The sequence below is a fragment of the Drosophila albomicans genome, chromosome 2R (genome assembly GCF_009650485.2).
Source record: "Drosophila albomicans strain 15112-1751.03 chromosome 2R, ASM965048v2, whole genome shotgun sequence".
Taxonomy (NCBI): domain Eukaryota; kingdom Metazoa; phylum Arthropoda; class Insecta; order Diptera; family Drosophilidae; genus Drosophila; species Drosophila albomicans.
In genome coordinates this window covers 12,922,949-12,941,176 of record NC_047631.2, presented here as the reverse complement: position 1 = coordinate 12,941,176, position 18,228 = coordinate 12,922,949, and the positions used below count along the sequence as shown (strand labels likewise).

Genomic DNA, 18,228 nt, shown 5'->3' with positions numbered 1-18,228 from the left:
GTATGGTTACTATATTAATGGTACAAGTTCGAAATTAAACTCAACACGTTGCTCGCCGAATACCCTGGGATTTTTTTAATAAGAAAATGAATATCCTAATACAAGAATTAATGAATCCATTTTTAGGTAATTGCAAAGAATAGCAAACTAATTTTTTTCCTAAATTAACCTAAGCTAAAGAGTAAGTCAATAAATATATAGTAAATAGTATACAAATTAATATCTAAAGAAGAATTGAATATAGTTCTAGGTAAATTTATCTAATTCAAGTGGAGAACATATTTGTTGTCTCAAAATAAATAGTAGAGTATAAAAAAATCTCTTATGATAATTTAGTTTGGTAACTTTAATCTAAATAAAGCAGCAATATTATTGTTTTTAAAAAATAAAGAGTAAGTATGATGTAATAACAATGTTTTTATTGATGTATTCAAAGTATAAGTATAACGTAGTTGCATGCAGTTGAATATTGCGACATAAGAGAGACTCTAACTTAAAAAATGATTTAATCGAACTACTTATTGAAAGTGCTCCACATGCTGCCAGATGTATACCCAACAAAGTAGTATAAAAATACCTAATTTAAGTAGCACCAAGGGTTTATTTATTGAAATTAATTAAAATGTAATCGCTTATTAATTATTTTCAATTAACGAATTGTTGAAGAATTCTTGAAATTTATTAAAATTATTTTTCTATTGAAATTTATTAAAAATTACTTCAATACCCACAAGAATGTTAAATCCCTACAGCTATTTGCCTCTTCTCTTAAATTATTCTGCCTTACGTGGTATCCCTCTGTCAGCCACTTTTATCTGTCGCAGACTTAATTACTTGTATTCCTAGGTGTTGACCCCAAAATGGCAATTATTAATAGTTGCTGTAGTGCTCATTGTTGTCCTGTTTGTCATGGTTGTTGCTCTTGTTGTTGCTGCTGTTGCTTTGTGTGGTGTAACACAGCTAATTAAAATAAATGGCTTTTGGCAATGCTGTCAGTGCGGTACAATGTGCCAATGGTCACCCTATTGGCCGTCAATGGCGACCACCACACTGAATGTTTGTTGGCCAAAATGAGTGCAAATGACGTTTCGGTTGGCCGCTTATTTTACAGTTCATTTATCGCAAAGGGTCCATTTGCGAGGGCATTTCGGGGATGTCCTTGTTATACTAGCAATTACTATTGTTGCTCTCGTTGTTGTTGTTGTTGTTGTTGCTGGCTTTCGCCAGCAGTTTAAATAATTAGTTTGTAATGAAAATTGTTTGGCCTGGTCTGGTCTAGGGCCGTTGACCGCCAAACGCAATTATTTCAGTTTGCGGAAATTTTGTGCAATTGCTTGCAATTGCATTATGAAAAGCAGATTTTAGCCATTTATATGTGTATGTGTGTTTACTTTTTGCAACGCTGGCAACAAAAACATTGTGGAAGAGCCACACGAAAGTAAACATCAAAATTTAAATGCATTTCATCAAATAAATTACTGAAATGACATTAAACAAATTGCAGCATTTTCATTAATTTTGCAGCCGCTTGACCTGCACTTATGCAATTAAAACTGAAAATAAATGCAAAGTGATGGAGTTCTGGATATTCTAGAAATCATTTCGTATTAAATTAAAGTACTTTATTCCCATTTAATATACCCAACAAAGTTTATTCTGTGTTTGTAGGGTGCATAAAGTATGCTTGTAATTAACAAATTTAATTATATAATTATGCACATAAATTGCCTGGCAGTTATATCATATTTCACTGCACTTTACTCGCAATTTATATTGGTTCAACCATCAATTACGAATTGCCATTAAGAGAGCGCATTGCAAATGCAAACCAAATAAAACGTATTCACTGCAACTCTTAACTAATTGAATCTCTCAAATGATTTCCAGCTGAAATTTTAGTCAAGTTCCTCTTATCTGGCTAAAATCACCTATTTAAAATGAATGAATTTGACCAACAACATTTCGACCTCATTATTAGAAATGGTCTATACATTTTAAGTTTTGAATTATTTGAAACGCATTTAAGTAATAAGTATAAAAGCGAAACTAACCAGGGCAAATCTTTTAGTAAGTATTTACTTTGTAGCCTTGACCAAAGCAATGTTTGGTTAATACTTTACTGTAGTAAAAATTGTAAGTGCAGTATTTAGTTAGGAATTTTTGTCAAATAAAATATGTGAAGTGTAAAAACTAAAAAATGTTTTTAAACTTTCTGTAGCATTTTACCAAAAGTTATGGAATGGAATCTAATTAAAACTTTGGATTCGGAAGAGCAAAAAGGCAAGTTGACAAAATGCATTTAGGAATTTGTTTCAAGTTGCTAAAATTAAACCGATTCTTTTACGTATTAATTTAAGAGATCTCTGAGCACTATAGGAAATTATTCCACTTAAAGATGCTTTCATGATTTTGAAAAGTCAACAGCTTATTTGCAGAGCTTTTCATGCGTAACCAAAATGATGACCAAACTCTTTGACTAGCCACAAAGTAAATATATTATATGTGTATAAATGATTTGCATTAGACTCGGCTTATTTGAATTACGAAAGCAATTTCAAGTTGTGTCCGACGGACAGAGACACAGACACAGCTACAGCCACACACATATGTTATGTATATTTTACTGTGTGCGGAGACTCAAACAGAGAAATGCTAATCAAGAATGGCAGCCATAAAATGATGATATGCATATGCATAGCAAATGAATTGGAATTGGTACGAAGAAGGGAGCACTTTGTAGACACACACACAATGTGTTAACTGATAAAGACAGATAAGCAGCGGCAGCGGTAGCCACAGAGACAGGTGCAGGTCCTTCGGACCATAGACAATTAGAACCGAGCTCGTCATCATTAACCCGCAGAGCACATATCTGTGGCCATAACGGGTTAAGCCCATGGCCAGGGATAGCACTTGGCATTTCCGTTTCCGCCCTGCAGGCGTGCTAAATTGTACGAAATTAGTTCTCTGATTTATTTTGCATATCAAATTTTCAGCACACACACACACACACACACACTAGGATAGCAGAGGCAAAGGCAAATCAAATTTCATATAGAATGAGGAGAGGATGCTGCTGCTAGTCAGGACATGATAGATCCACTGATTAGCTACTTTTGGGAATTTTCGTGACTTGTCGCTTGATTACTTCTCCCAAAATTGCCTGTTGCCAGTTTTATGGCCTTTACACACACACACATTCACAAAGTGTGCGACAGACAGGCTCAATTTCTCTCTGTGGTTCATCATCATGAATGGGCCGACTACTAAAACTACACATAGAATGAGTGGGCGTGGTTTACCGCCCCCCATTCCAATCTCAAATTTGATTAAAATTTCAATTTTGCTTCCTGCGCTTTCTCTGACGATTAGCATTGAAATTAGTTGCCTGCCCTCAAAATGACTTTGTAGTTTATTAATATTAATTGCTGATGTTCAGCTTCAGCTATTTTCGCAAAATTGATGGGTTCGTCTCGCTCGTCGTCGTCGTCGTCTTCTTCGTTTTTGAAGTTTTAATGCGCTCTTCTTTGGGTGTGATGGTAAATGTTTAACTTTCTGGGTCATTAACTGATTTGATGGCTTTTGCCACATTATGCAATTGAGCGTAATATGCGGGTGGACAAGATAACTTCGACCAGGGCAGCTGTAAATCGAAAGGACATCGTTCTTTGATGTATGTACGATGAAAGACAAACACACTGACCAAATATGCCATATAAAGTGACCTCAAGGGAAAGAGATTCTCAAGTGAGATAAAATTAATGGCCACCACGCTAAGTTTTTGCTTATTGATATTTTTATATCATTTAATTATGATTGGTTTTGCTACAAAGTTGAAATTTGGTATAAAACTAATTAACTACAAAATATTAATTTTTTATCAATAATAATTGTGATTTAAGATGACAATTTTGTAATATCCAAGCAAAAACATTAATGAATTTTATAATAAAATATTTGGTGGTTCTTTTTAGGTTATTTTGAAATTAGGCCTTTTTGCTTTGGTTTTCGTACCCATATTATTTTTTATTTTTTTTTAGCTCTGACCTCTTTCCAAATAATAATTGAATCATTGCGCATATATGTTTTTATTGTTTATTAAATAATACTGGTTTGTACTTACAACTTTATTTGAGTTAAAGACAAAGCTTAATACATACCTGTAAGAAAAATAAAATTCAAATTAGTTTATGGAAGATTACTTTAAATAAAGAGGAATGAATGATGATAAGGAATATTGGGAAATGAACTACACCAGTTGCCTTTGCATATCTTAAACTTATTACTCTCTCTCTGTCTTGATTCATATCTCTTCTTCTAGTTGCTTTACTTACCTGACTTAAACGATCTTGACTGTCGATGATATCAATAAACAATCGCATGCGATCGTCGAGTATTTGAAATCCATTCCTGGGCAGCAATAACAGATTCTGCACTGCATCTCGAATGCTGCCCGGAGTTGTGCTACACGAGCTGCTGTCGTCGCTGTTGAAACCATTTTGCAATTGCTGAAATTGCTGCTGCTGCTGTTGATGATGTTGCTGCTGTTGTTGGAATTGTTGTGAATGCTGCTGCTGCTGCTGTTGTTGCTGCTGCTGCAGTTTGAGCTGCAGCGAATGCTGACGCAATGCCTCCGAGCACTTGCGCAAATAATCATAGGAACCTTTCGATTTGTACTTATCGGCCATCGCATGAAAGCTGTCCAATATCTCATTAAAGTCCGTCATAAGCGGGGCAGTCGAGGGCGTGGTCGTTGCACTCGACGGCGTTGTCACCGTGAGTGCCAACGAGCCCAGCGAACTGTTCGATTTACTCATCACCATTTGCTGCTGTTGCTGCTGCTGTGGTGAACTTGTAATTACACGCAGCTCAGTGGTCAACGAACTGCTGCCATTGGCAGCCAAGGTTTTGAGGCTGCCACTGCTGGCCGAGCTGCTGACCACTTTACTGGGACTCAGAGCCTGCAAGTCCTCGCTCATCAGCCGCAAATTGTCGGAGATCTGATGAAAGCTCTCCGAGGTGACCAGCGAGTGTTCACGCTGCTCCAATTTGGCATTGCTGCCACCGGGAAGAACGCTGCTCTTCGGTCGTCGTCTACTGGGCACACCAGCAGCTGCTCCATTGCCAGCAGCCGCTGTGTTGCCCGCTGCTGCTGCTGCCCCACCACCAACCACCCCTCCGCCTGGTGTGCCAGATGTCACATCGGGCATTTGCAGCGGCTTCGAGATGAACGAGTCCAGCGTCTGCGAGTTGCTCAGCTTGCTGGGCTTGTCTGCATTCTCAGGTATTTTATTGGCGCGTATCGCATCCAGAAACTGACGCAGCTGATCTGAGGGCGTTGGCGGTGGTGGCGGCTCCTCTGCCACAGTTGCAATAGTTGCAGCTGCAGCCACTTTGGCTTCGCCATTGCGTTTCAACGTTGCTGTTGCTGCTGCAGCTGCTGATGTTGCTGTGGCTGCTGCTGTGGTTGTGGTTGCTGTTGGTTTGAGCACATCATCGGGCATGTGTTGCTGATACTCTTGCCGCATGCTGCTCCTAATGTTGTCCAGAAACAGACGCAACTGATTCGAAGGCGTTTGCACTTCGCCGGCGCCTGAAAGCGATGCCAGCGATTTGCTGACGATCTCTGGCGAAATCATATTCGGCTGAAAGTTGTTGTTGTTGTTATTATTGTTGCTGCTGGTGCCATTGCTGTTGGGCGTCAGCAGATTGAGATTCGTTTGCGATTGCTTGGCCAGCTGCTGCTGTCGCTTCAGCTCCGACAACAGCTTCGCTTGCTCCGAATACTTCCGCACACTTTCGGTGATCGTGCGCAGCTGCTCGGAATAAGCTCGCAGCTGATGTTCGAGGTAAGCTTGATCCGGTCCAGGTGCTGGGGCCGCATAACTCGAAGGTCTGTTGTTCTCAGGCTTGCCGTTCTCCTGCAACGCCTCCTGGCTGTTGCCGTGATAGCTCAGCGAGTGTCGCATTGTGTTTGTTGCCACTGTGGGCGTCGCTTGCAACATGTTGTCAGTGCTGCAACTCTTCTTGGGACTGCGCTGGCGACCCAGCGTGCCATTGTTGTTCACGCTGCCATTGCTGTTGCTGTTGGCAAAGCGACGCAACGGTATTGGTGGCGCCTCCGTCTGCATGCCACCGCCTCCTCCACCATTGTAGCGATCGAGACTGCGAGGCCGCTGCACGCCGTTGCCATTGAGTTGTCCGTTCAACTGTTGCTGCTGTTGTTGCTGCTGCTGTTGCTGCTGCTGCAACGTTGGACCATTAGGTCTGGGCGTACTCTGCGAACGTCGTGGCACAACTGGCACGCCGCCAACCGTTGCTGTTGCTGGTTTGCGATGCTGCGGCACTGGCGGCGCCGGCTGCCCATTGGTGGGACTCTGACGATACTGCTGAAAGATGGCCGCATACAGCGACTCTTTGTCCGCAGCCGAGGCTGTGGTTGCTGTCGTTGTGGTGCTCACCAGACTCACAGCATTGCGCAGTTGCTGCTGCTGTCGCGACAGCTGCAACAGTCGCTGCTGCTGCTGCGCATTGTAGTCCACAAAACTGGAGCGAGCTCCACCGCCAGCGGTGGGCGATGCTGTGGCTGCCGAGACAGCAATGCTGTGTGGTCGCTGCTTGAGTCCACGCAATCGCGATGGCTCCGCGTACTCGGGCATCTCATAGCCACTCGCAGTGGTTGCTGGCGCCTTGACAATGCTGGGCGCTGTTTCCGTTGGCGACGGACTGTTCAGAAACGGATTGTTGCCCTTCAATGCAATGGGCGTGGCAGCCCCTGGAATGCCCGCCGTGGGCAGCATGTTTGTCAGCTGTGGCGGTGGACCGGGCGAACTTTGCAGCGACTGTTGCTGCTGTGTGCTGCCGGGATAAAGCAGCGATTCACTTATATGCAGATCGAGTTCATGGGCATTCGGCTTGGCGTAGATACTGTTCGCTGCATTGTTCCTAGTGGGGGGCGTGGCTGCTGCTGGGTAACCAGTTATGCGAAAGCCATTCATATTGGTTGTGTGAAGCGATTGCTGTTGTTGCTGCTGTTGCTGTTGATGCTGCTGCTGCTGCTGTTGTGCGTTCTTTGCCGTTATTGTCGATGTCATAGCGTGCTGAGCGGTTTGGCTACGTGGCCATTGTGCGCTTTCGTTGCTTTTGTCTGATGCTGTTGCTGTTGTTGTTGCCACGCTTTGGGCATGGGAATTGTTGTTCAAATTGTTGGCCACTGGGGCAATCAATCAGCCAATCAATCGATCAATCAATCACTTACATCGTCTTCAACTTATCAATTCAACTGCACTACGTGGGGCAATTACTGAAATTTGTATTCGACTCCGTCGGTGGCTGTTGCTGTTGCTGTTTGAATTGAACGCAGTTTGCATTTAAATTTATTGTCGCACCCCGGGACGTATACGCAATATTTCGTGTGCTTTATGGCAATTGACAATAGTTCGTAGTCCCCTTGAGCAATAAATGACGCGATTGATGCATTTCAATATTAAATCAATGTGTGCGCGCGTTTAACCATTTATCGACTTGACATTAATTAAGCGATTGCTAATCGATCTATCTAACATATAATATATGTATATTTGTATACAAGTTATAACTATTTAACTAACATACAAGTAGTGATACTATTCGAATTCAATAATAGAATTGCATGTCAAAAGAAGTCTAAATTGAAAAAGTCAACAGAATACAAAGAAAATTGTGTCTCAAAATTATTTTGTATTTCATTAAATTTCATTTCAAATCATTTTGCATGATTCTCGAAGTAGTGACCATAAATAGTTCTGATATTACTAATATGAATACTATATAACTAATATTGAATTTAAAAAGAATTTTCAATATTATATAGAAGTATTTATATATTGCACTGTTTTCTAAGGAAATAGCGCATGATATATCAAAGTTATTAACCTAAAATTATTTAGCATTTAATTTTCCTTAACTGACATTATGTTTCAAATAATGAATTTAAAAAGAATTCTAAAAGAGTATAATTTGAAATCTCAAAGTTAATAGCTAAGATTGTTTTGTATTGCCTTTGCATTTTATTTCGCAAGATATTAGAAGTAGAAAACTCTTCATGTTAATAATAATAACATAGTTGCTGATACACTTAATATAAAGAACTTAATTTAACATTTGAGCAGCAATCTCTTACTTGCAAGCCGCCAGAACTATTAACATAATATCGATTACATTGAATAAGCATTTAATAAGATTATTTCAATTTCACATTCGATGTCTTTCAGTGGCAACATCAATTCCCAACCGAGACAAGACTAAGTCCAAATATATTTGCTGCAAATGCGAATGCAGTAAATCGAATGCAAAATAAACCCCACTGCAAACATGGAAATAATCAGCTAACAAATTGAGCATTGCAGACAAGCGAAAGCAGGAGAGCGGCAGGCAATGTAAATATCAAATTGCTGGCAAATAGTGCTGGCAGAAAAGCAGATGGCAATACCTGTCCAAATATTTCGATAAGCCATAAGCTCACGTCTTTGGCCTTGGCTTTGTCTTGGACTCTGTTATGCAGGCCAAGGAATTTGGCAGGACGAAAACTCAAAATTGAGATGCCAACGATGCAGTCGCAGTTGCTAAAGTTCGCAGTTCCCAGTCTGTGGCGGGGCTTTGACAAAACTATTTATGACTGCTTCGTTGGCTACGTGGAGACGAAGACCGTAATTTTATGGCGACGTGTCAACAGCATTACATACACAGACATAACATACAGGAGACGGAAGCATTTGCACGCTTTAGAGCATAAATACGCCATAAAGGGCAAATGGGTGACAATGGGGAGTGGCAAAGGGATGAAAAGGATACATGAGGAGACGACGATGGCAATGCTTGCGGTCGCTCGGCTAAAACTCGGCATTAACATAAATATTTAATAAAAAATGCGCATAAATTATAACAAAAAAACAAAAAAACAAGACAACTCGCTGCAAATATGAAAATAAACAAATGAGTGCGGCGAGGAAAATGGGAAAATGAAACATGCCATAAGGGAAAATGCGCGCGCAAAACATGTTACAAAATACACACGCCTCACACACACACACTTATACACACATACTTGTACAGATGACAAAACATGTGCCGAGCGAGTTGAATCATTTGCATGCAACAACAAAAATTCAAACTTAAGTACACTGCAAGAAAGTTGACAGTAGTAATAAATAAATACATATCATTTGTATAAAGTTATTGAATATTTCTAATTAATTTGCAATTTGTACAAATTTTGTTAAGCAATAATAGAAAAATGAGAAAACTTGCTGGGTACAAGAACTTTAACATTTTCATTTAAAATTTCAATTAGGCAACACAAATTGAGATGGCAGCTGATTGAAGCAGTTGTAAATTTATGCGCACCGCATTTGGAGCTGTGTACACAGAGTGAGAAGCAAGCTGCAATGTCGTAGAAAACAGAGATAGAGAGAGAGTGAGTGAGAGGGTGAGAAGAGGGCACAGAGAATGTTGCTGTTGCACTTTGTCAGCTCGTCATGCTCAGCTGTCTGCTACGTGCTCAGCTGTCTGGCTGTCTGTCGTGGTTTATGACTAGGCAGCTCACTCACACACGCATACATACATACACGGACATAAACTGACACACAGTCGCAGAGAGTGTGTCAGTGTGCTAAAGCTGAGGACAGTAATATTAGCAGCTGCAACAGCAGCAAAGTAACTTGTATCAACACTTTAGCACATGCACAACGAACTCAAGAGCGCCACTTGGCAACTGCAGAGGGACAGAAGAGTGAGCAAGGGGGTGGAAAAGCACACGCATACTACACCTGCTGACCCTTAGAGCGTTGCCCCTAAAAGCAGGCAACACAAAATGCCAGCTTCAGTTTTGACATATTTAGGCTAGCAACAACTACAACTACAAGCATTCTCTGTCTCTGTCCATCTATCTCGCTTGCACTTCGAACTAACTGCAGCTCTTTACTCATTAGGAATTCCAGCTAAATGTTGCTCTGCCCATCCTCCGAGTGTGTATTGTGTGCCAAGATTTCGAAATGCTTTTGAATTTGCTAATGAACATAACTCACGAGCACACCGTGACTGACTGACAGACAAACAGCCAGAGAGATAGATAGAGAAAGAGAGAGCGAGAGAAGTAAGGAGATACAGCTGGAGCACTGCGTAAGATGGAGAAACTGTGGCAAAGTTTTTGGTATTGTTTGTTTAAGTTTTAAATTAATGACAGCATATTTACTTGCGGTTGCTCAACTAGAGCAGCAGCTGCTGCTCTCCACTCTACTTCTACCCTGTTTACCCACTGACCAACTCTTCAAAATAGATTAACAAAAATTAATGTTATGCTCGGTTTGTGCTTGGCCCATAAACTTGCGTTCTGCCTCTTCCTCTTCATCTCCCTCTGCCGCTGTTGCTCAGTTGGTTTATCTGCATCAGAGCGAGTTGAAATTAAATAAGATATGCTGTCACTGTCATGGTTTTGTGTGTGCTCTCCATCTCCGTCTCTATCTCTGTTGTGTGTGTGTGGCTGATGAATCTCGGCAGCTAGGAATTTGATTCAATTTGTGGCAGCAGCAGCAGCGACAATGGCAAATACAGACCGCATCTTGGGTTTGTCTTCGCATGCAAAACACTGTCACATACCCTCAAGTGCTGTCTCTAAGGGTTGCTGTCATCCGTTGTTTGCCCTCTGGCTTGGTTATTAAATGATTTTGCGCAAAAGTGCAGCCGAAAAGTGGCATCAATTGCATCTTCCACTGGCACTTCAATTGATATCAATGAGTTCAAGTTAAGCATAATGTAAATCAAGTTGCCGCATCATCAATCCACTCAATTAATCTAATTAAAAACATGGCAAAGACCGAACCCGAGCACAAGCACACAAAAACACAACCAAACGAAAGCAAAGACCACACTCAATGATTTTCAATTAATGTTTAAGCTCCACAGCAGCAAAAAAGAGTGAAGAGCAAGAGCTGGAGTTGAACGTGTAACCGCTGCACCACAGCAGAAGCAACCACTGAAAGAGGAGACTGCAAAAAGCAAATCCCCAAAGCTGGAAGCAATTTTTTAAAACAAACTATCGACTAAGGCGCCAACACACACACCGACACACACATAGAGACAAAGCAAACAAGGATAACAAATGAACAAAGAGTTGGGCGAGGAGAAGGTTGTGTTGTATGTACAACTTGCAATGGCCGAAGAAACACTAAACAAATAGACATGATAAATTAAAAAGCAAAACGTGTATAAACCAAACAGCAACCATCCCCATCTCGCTCTTCCTTATCAGCGTGTGGGCGTGGCTCTGCTATGGCATCTCGTCGCGCTTTGAAGGCGTCGTCTGAGTCCGTGCTTAAAGTGTGTTAAGTGGCATGCCCCGCAGGCCTCCACACACACTGTGCAAAGGGTTCAGCAGCAGCAACAGCAGCAGGAGTTTCCTCCTTAACTCATCCCAAGCCACCGCAAGAACGCAGGATAAATAACAAAACGACACTGATAGGGAAAAGGGAATGTGGCAGCCGAAGATGGAAAGCAGCAAGGCGGAAAGGGGGGCGGGGCCAAGAGCCTTGTGCGGTTATGCCTTCTGGCAGGTGTTGGAGCGTTTGCAAATGCGAACGATTTGCAATTTGCATAGTCCCCGATAGTCTCACTAGAGTTGTCAAGCTGCTCGAAATATTATATTACGTATACGTAAAATTATGAAATTGTTATTGATATTTAAGGGAATACAAAAAATGATGCATATATTAATAAATAAATAGAACTGCCTATAAATGAATGTATAACGTTTTGAGTAATAATAATTATAGGTACATAATAGAATTACATGAAAAATCTCATTTTCCACAGAACATTTCATTTGCTAATAACAATACATATTTTAAGATTATTTATATATTATTGAAGCATATAAATTATATGGTATTTGTTTTCTTAAGTCAAAAAAAACGTTATTTATAAAATTGACATGTTTTTGATCAAGCCCGGAACTGCGTTGGCAACCCTATAATTGACATCTGAAACAACACTGCACTGAGACTCTGCTATCGCTCACACTTGCCGTGAGTTAAGCCAATAGACAGTGCCAACATGGCCAGGACACCTTCGTCGTTGGTCGACACTGTGCAAATACGCAGTCAGCCAAGTGAGAAATGAAGACGAGACGAGTTAGTTAGAACACAGCCACAACCAGAGAGATAGCCCAGAGATTGGCACGCTTCGCTGCCATTTGGCCTAACCCACAAACCAAGCAACCCACCACCCACAGAGCTCTAGTAACCATGTGCCAAGCCTCAAAAGTGGGAGGTGGACATAAATCAGTTGGCGCGGGCGAGTGAGAGAAGGTTGCATAGAATTGGCTAAGAAAGAAAGCGTTGGCCGACACCAATGCGAAAACACTAATTGAAACGCAAGGTAGAATTAATGGCCAGGGAAATGTAGGAACATTTTTGTTCTTGGCCGGAAAGAAATTTCAAAAAGCACAAAAAAAAAGAGAACGAAAGTAAAACTGAAACGTAACGGCACTTAAGTTGGCCAATTAAAGGCAACGCCCGTCCAAGAGCGAAGCAAATTGTCTGACCAGACACCAGCAAAAAGGGCAAAGATGGCGTTTAAGACAAGACACATTCCCCTTTCCCCTTCCCAATGACCAACAATGGCCAGAAATTAGTTTTTCTCTCTTTTTGGTTAGACAATTTTATTATGGAATTGAAACAACAAACGGGCCACAAATGAGCTGACACATGCGTGGCGATATATGAAATAATTAAGACCGTATACACAGTTCTCTCTCGCTCTCGCTTAATTATAATGTATTTAAGTGTTAATTACGTTGGCAGATGTTCTTCGACCTAGAAAGTAAGAGACACGAGCACGCTTTGCGTGTCTCAGGTGAATGACAAGCGGCTCGTTGATTTGCCAAGCGAATCGATTGCGGCATTAAATAGCAATTTGATATTCTTTTTATTGTAGCTCCTTGTGGCAGAAAAAGGCATCGCAGCCGACAAAGAAAGGCCAAGTCTATGCTTAATAATTTTGCGGCATTTGCGGCTCAAAGTTTTAATCTACTAAAAGCTGACAGAAGTGTGATTATGCTACCCGGGATTGCCCATGTCAAGATGCGTGTGTGAGCTTTGTTTTATGACGTGTGAGCATGACATTAAGTTGAGGTGGGTGTATTTCGATGTGGGTTATAAATTTGCCACACACACTCTCACACACAATGGAGCATATAAAATGCAGACTTAATGCCAAAAAGGAAACGACTTCAAGATGCTTTTGCCGCTTTTTTATGTGATTGAATTTTTCCAAGCAAATTGCTAATTCTTTTATTTTTCTCCGTTTTTATTATTTCATCTAGTCTATCACAAACTTGACCAAATTGCACAATGGGAAAGTCATTACGTATACGACACATCAACCCTGTCGTTATTGTAATTATCGCAAAAATGAAATTCAAATTACAATAATAATCATTTAAATAATAATAGCGAAAGTTGGAGGCGAAATTTGAATGGCGTTTGAACCCTTTATATAATTTATTTATGAGCTGCGCGTTTGCCCCTTCGGCTGTTTTCTGGGTTCGCTGTGTTGGGGACATTAAAACTCGATTACATAATAAAAAGTTCTCGGCTAAAACGTGCACGGCACACAAAATCGTCAAGGACAGAGCGTTAAAGGGTAAAGAAAAGTTCCTCATCAACATTAATGCACAACATTATCGGCATTATTTTTGTAACTATTTCTACGCAAATCGATGGGAATTGAAGTTTAATTGAAGCCGAGTGCAAAAAATTGTAGCACAATGTGCAGACATTCATTTGAAATGTAAAAAGTTTTGACGTGCATTTTCACACATTTCGCACAAGTTGGTGGATAAATAAAATCACAATCAAAGTAATTGAATTCAACAAATCGTCGACAAGGCGAAACTCTGCGCAAAATTAATTCAATTCACTTACAATAATAATTTGCACAATAAAAACAGCAACAATTGAATGGGCAGCAACAACAACGACAACAACAACAGCAGAGTTTGCCAGCTGCTTGTTTGAGTTGAACGGTAAACTTGCGTCCAGATTTAATCACACAAAATGGCTGCCAGTTACCGTTACCAGTCACTTCTTGCTATAGACACATTCCAACGCATTCCCTGCTCCAGCTCCTGTTGCTCTCGCTACGTGCTTCTCTATTGGCTAAGCAAAAGTTTTCCCAGTCTTCCTCGTCCTCGTCGTTCGTTCTCGTAAAATTAATGAATCTGTTATGCAAAGTCGACAACTAGCTGCAACAGTAACAAAGTAACAACAACGAAGTAGCAACAAATGCGGCAAACAATTAAACCAACTTGGACAGCAGGTGGAGCTGAGAGAGCGTCGCTGTTGCTGCTGCTGCTTCTGCTTTCAGATAAGTAAGTAGTTAAGTAAGTTTTACCGAGCGCAACAACTATGCGTAATACGCATAGTTAACGCTGATCAATCGAATTTGTTGACAAGCAAACAATCTGCAAGCGGGGTTAATGAAGCGGATTAAGATTGTAAAATACTTTCGAGCAAATCCCTTTACAAATTGCAGCCATAAACAGTCGCTTAAGCGTAGGAGCAAATGAGACAATATTGAGGTCGAACTATGTTCGAGGGAAGCTTTTACGTAAGTAATTATTCTTTTGTTTGACCCAATTACGATGCTGCTTTATATAATTGTGTAGCTTATAATTTGAAAGAGCAGGATATTCACCAGCTGTTTTAGACAAATCTATGTATATAATTTCTTGAAAGATTATTTTTATTAGGAAATATAAAATTACTCATATTGATTACGATTATAATAACAAAATGTTACATTTCTATATATCTAATCTTAATATTCCTTTCAGCTGCTACCAAAATAAAGATAGTTATTAAATATAAAGTAGTCACTAAGAAGCTTTTACGTAAGTAATTATTGTTTTGTTTGCTTTATATTATATAATTGCGTATATTGAAAGAGCAGGATATTCACCAGCTGTTTTAGACAAATTTATGAATATGATTTCTTTAATTATTATTTTTTTTAGTAAATATAAAATTACTTATATTGATTATGATCGTAATACAAAATGTTACATTTCTATATGAGTATATCTAATCTTAATATTCCTTCCAGCTGCTTCCAGCCCAATTATTCAATACAAAAAAGTCACTAAAATCATCAAACTAAAATGAACACTTGCGACGAATTCTACGAGACAGCTTACAACCATTTAACCCCAATTCAACTCATACTCAAATTAATTTTTAATACTCAAAAAGGACCGAAACAAGTTGTTTTTATAGTTTAAACTATATATGAAACTATATGTGCTATTATAATATCAGTTTCTATCAAAATCCAATCAAATGACTGGTAAAGGCAATAAACGTTGCGTATACGCAATATTCAGTTGAACTGTTCATAGCGATGTCTTGACATTGCAACATGCTTAACTCGCTACAAATGACCAATTCCATTTACAAGCGGAGACCAAGCACAGAAGCAAGCTTGCTGGGAACACGCGTCGTATACGCAATATGAGGCGCGCGCACTTGCCGCAGCGAAAAGAAATTGCGAAAGAGATTGTAGGTTTTTCCTTTTATTTTTCTTTAGCCAAATACTCGCCCAAGGCTGACTTGAGGCACGTTTTGCTGCTGCTGCTTATAACAAGCTGCCCTTCGGCATCCTCACTTTATTTTTATACGCATACGCAAACGAGTGTGAGAGTGGTGTTGGGATGCTATAGAGAACGCCTTGTACTTGTACTTGTACTTGTACAACACTTAAATCCCAATTCGTTTTCGGTCGCTACAAGAATCACAGCACAGTGACCCAAAGATGAGCGAACAGAGGAGAGGAGAACACTTACTTAGCATGCATGTATGGATATTTTATTGATACGCAACTTTGTGTGCGGCGAATGCCGCTGGGGTGTTGTTGGGTTCGGTTCGGTTTGGTTTGGTTTTGTTTGGTCCCGAACTGAAGAAATGTATGTGCGTGGCTTTTAATGCGTTTTTCAAGTGAGGTCTGCTTGTTCACTCGCTTGTCCCACCCTGCGGCTGCGTCATATATCGTATGTAGCAAGGGCATTTGCTTCTATTTTCTTTCGTTTTTTTTTTTTTTCGTTCTCTGCGTGCCCAATTGAATGGCCATGGGCCAGACAAACGCCAACAGCAGCAGCAGCAGCAGCAGCAACAGCAACAGCAGCGTGGAGGACGTGGTAAGTCATATGGAAATCCCTTTGAGTTTGCAACGTTTTTCTTCTTGGCTTACAGATTTTCACACTTGCGCGACCATTTTGCATACCCTAAGCGTTGGCTTAGACACCAAAATGTGTGGCGTATTAGTTGGCAAACATTTCTATTAACTTTTTCTCAGATTTGCTTTCCTTTGAAATTAGCTACTTAGGGTATTTGCACGTCTGTCTCATTTTTGTTGTTATTTGTTGGTTTTTATTTCATTTTGTGCGTCAAGCGATTCATTCATCTTCTTTGGCGTGGATTTCAGGCTCCGGCAACAATCAATAAAATTCAAGTTGCCTTTTTGCGTCAACTTCCCGCCATCCTCCTCGCTCATCGCGTCTCGTCTCCACACACAAAAGTCATGCCAGCTGCTGACACAATGTGCGAGTTGTGCTGGGTTTCGAATCTTCTACTCTATATATATTGAATGTCAGGGTATTTGCAAATGCCGCCTGATTAATGACACAATAATTGTTGCCACACGCCACGCCACGTCCCCAAGACCAAATAGCACAAAAAGCCAAATGGTAAAACGACCCGCAAAACTCAACTGGACTCGACTCGTTTCGACTTTCGGTTTTTGGCTGTTTAAGTTTTACTTTGAATGGCGTTTTTTTTTTTGTTTTAGCCCGAAACAAAGAGTTAAAAAATTGACTTTTGCATGCTTTCACGGCTTTTGGTGACTCGCTTAGTGAGAGAGAAAGAGTGTCGTGTTCTGGCCATTTGATAGGATTATTATCGTGTTAGCCACGCCATTTTGGCCATTTGATTTTCTGCTTTGACTGTGACTGTGCTGTGGCCAAAGAAGCGTTTCGACGTTACGTTCAATTTACCAAATTGCTCAAATGGAAATGTTTAGCTAACTCTTCTTGACTTGTGCCATTCACAGACTTAACGAGGCTTAAAAACACAGCACAGTTTCCCCTTCTCCATTCGGTTTGTAATGAGACTGATTTATTGAGCAAATTGTGAGTTCGTTTTCCAATTGTTTTGCTTAAATGTTGATTTGAATTTCAATTGTATTTAATATTTAAGGAATTATGTGTAAGCTGTGTAATTAAACGACATACCAAAGAAATGTGCAAAATAAATTAAATCTAATAAATCATCATCAAATATGTATGGCGTATAATTCCAAGGCAACTCCCACTGCGCGCTGCATCTTTAGTCATTAGCCGAGGGGCTTATGTGCTAAGTAAATCCCTTGGAGAAGCAGACAATCGCACACACACACACACACAACAAATAATTGCAGGATGCGTAAACAAAGCATAATTAACAAAAGAAGACCGGAAAAACGAGCGTTGGCGCTGCCGCGATGGAAATTATGCAAAAACGCGGCAAATAAAGTACAAATTTATGTTGTAGAAATGTACCATAAAGGATTGCAGGATTCAGAATTCAACTCTGTAGCTCTGAAGTTGGTTGCCAGGCGCGCTAATTTGCTAAGCTCGCTTAGAGCCACTTTCCATTGGACGAGACGCGACTCCCCGAGGGGGAGAGGCAAGGGCTTTTGCGGAATTATCATTAGAATTTAAATTGCCTTTTGCTGCCGGTTATGGGCACAGGCCATGACGATGGCAACGCGTTGCCTGTGAAGCTCAAGCTCAAGCTAAAGGTAAAGGTAAATAATTTGTGGCGCCACAACGGTTGGCATATTTTTTATGAGCTTATTCACCCTTTTTTTTTTTTGTTGTGTTGCCTGACTCGCCTCTCCATATTTTTCTTACGGCCTGCGGCCCATAATTTAAGCACCTTTTTCTCTAAGCTCTCTTATCTAGCTGAATATTTAATTAACCGCAATGCCCAAGCATAAAGGCGAAAGTAAGAAAAAAAAACGAAAACGATGAAAAAAAATTAGTGCAAGTACAACTGAAGTTTGTGTTAACTTTCGGAGGAGAACTGTGAAAATGTTCTGTTAACTGGGCCAAAAAACAACTGAAAGTTTTCTCAAAAATTGTTGCAACATTTTCGTGACAGA

General features: G+C 40.4%; 1 protein-coding gene across 16 annotated transcripts in view; it reads right to left on the bottom strand.

Moving 5' to 3' along the window:
* LOC117576480 (dystrophin) overlaps positions 1-18,228 on the bottom strand; it is a 175,826-nt gene that overhangs the window by 83,826 nt on the left and 73,772 nt on the right. For 2 of the 16 annotated variants that reach the window (XM_052007095.1, XM_052007094.1), the window contains exon 1: positions 4,335-7,109. The exons of the other annotated variants lie outside the window; for them this stretch is intronic. In XM_052007095.1, coding sequence (XP_051863055.1) covers positions 4,335-7,094 — 2,760 coding nt within the window. In that variant the 5' untranslated portion in view covers positions 7,095-7,109. Of the gene's footprint in view, positions 1-4,334; positions 7,110-18,228 lie in introns of those variants that run through there. 16 annotated transcript variants of the gene reach the window in all.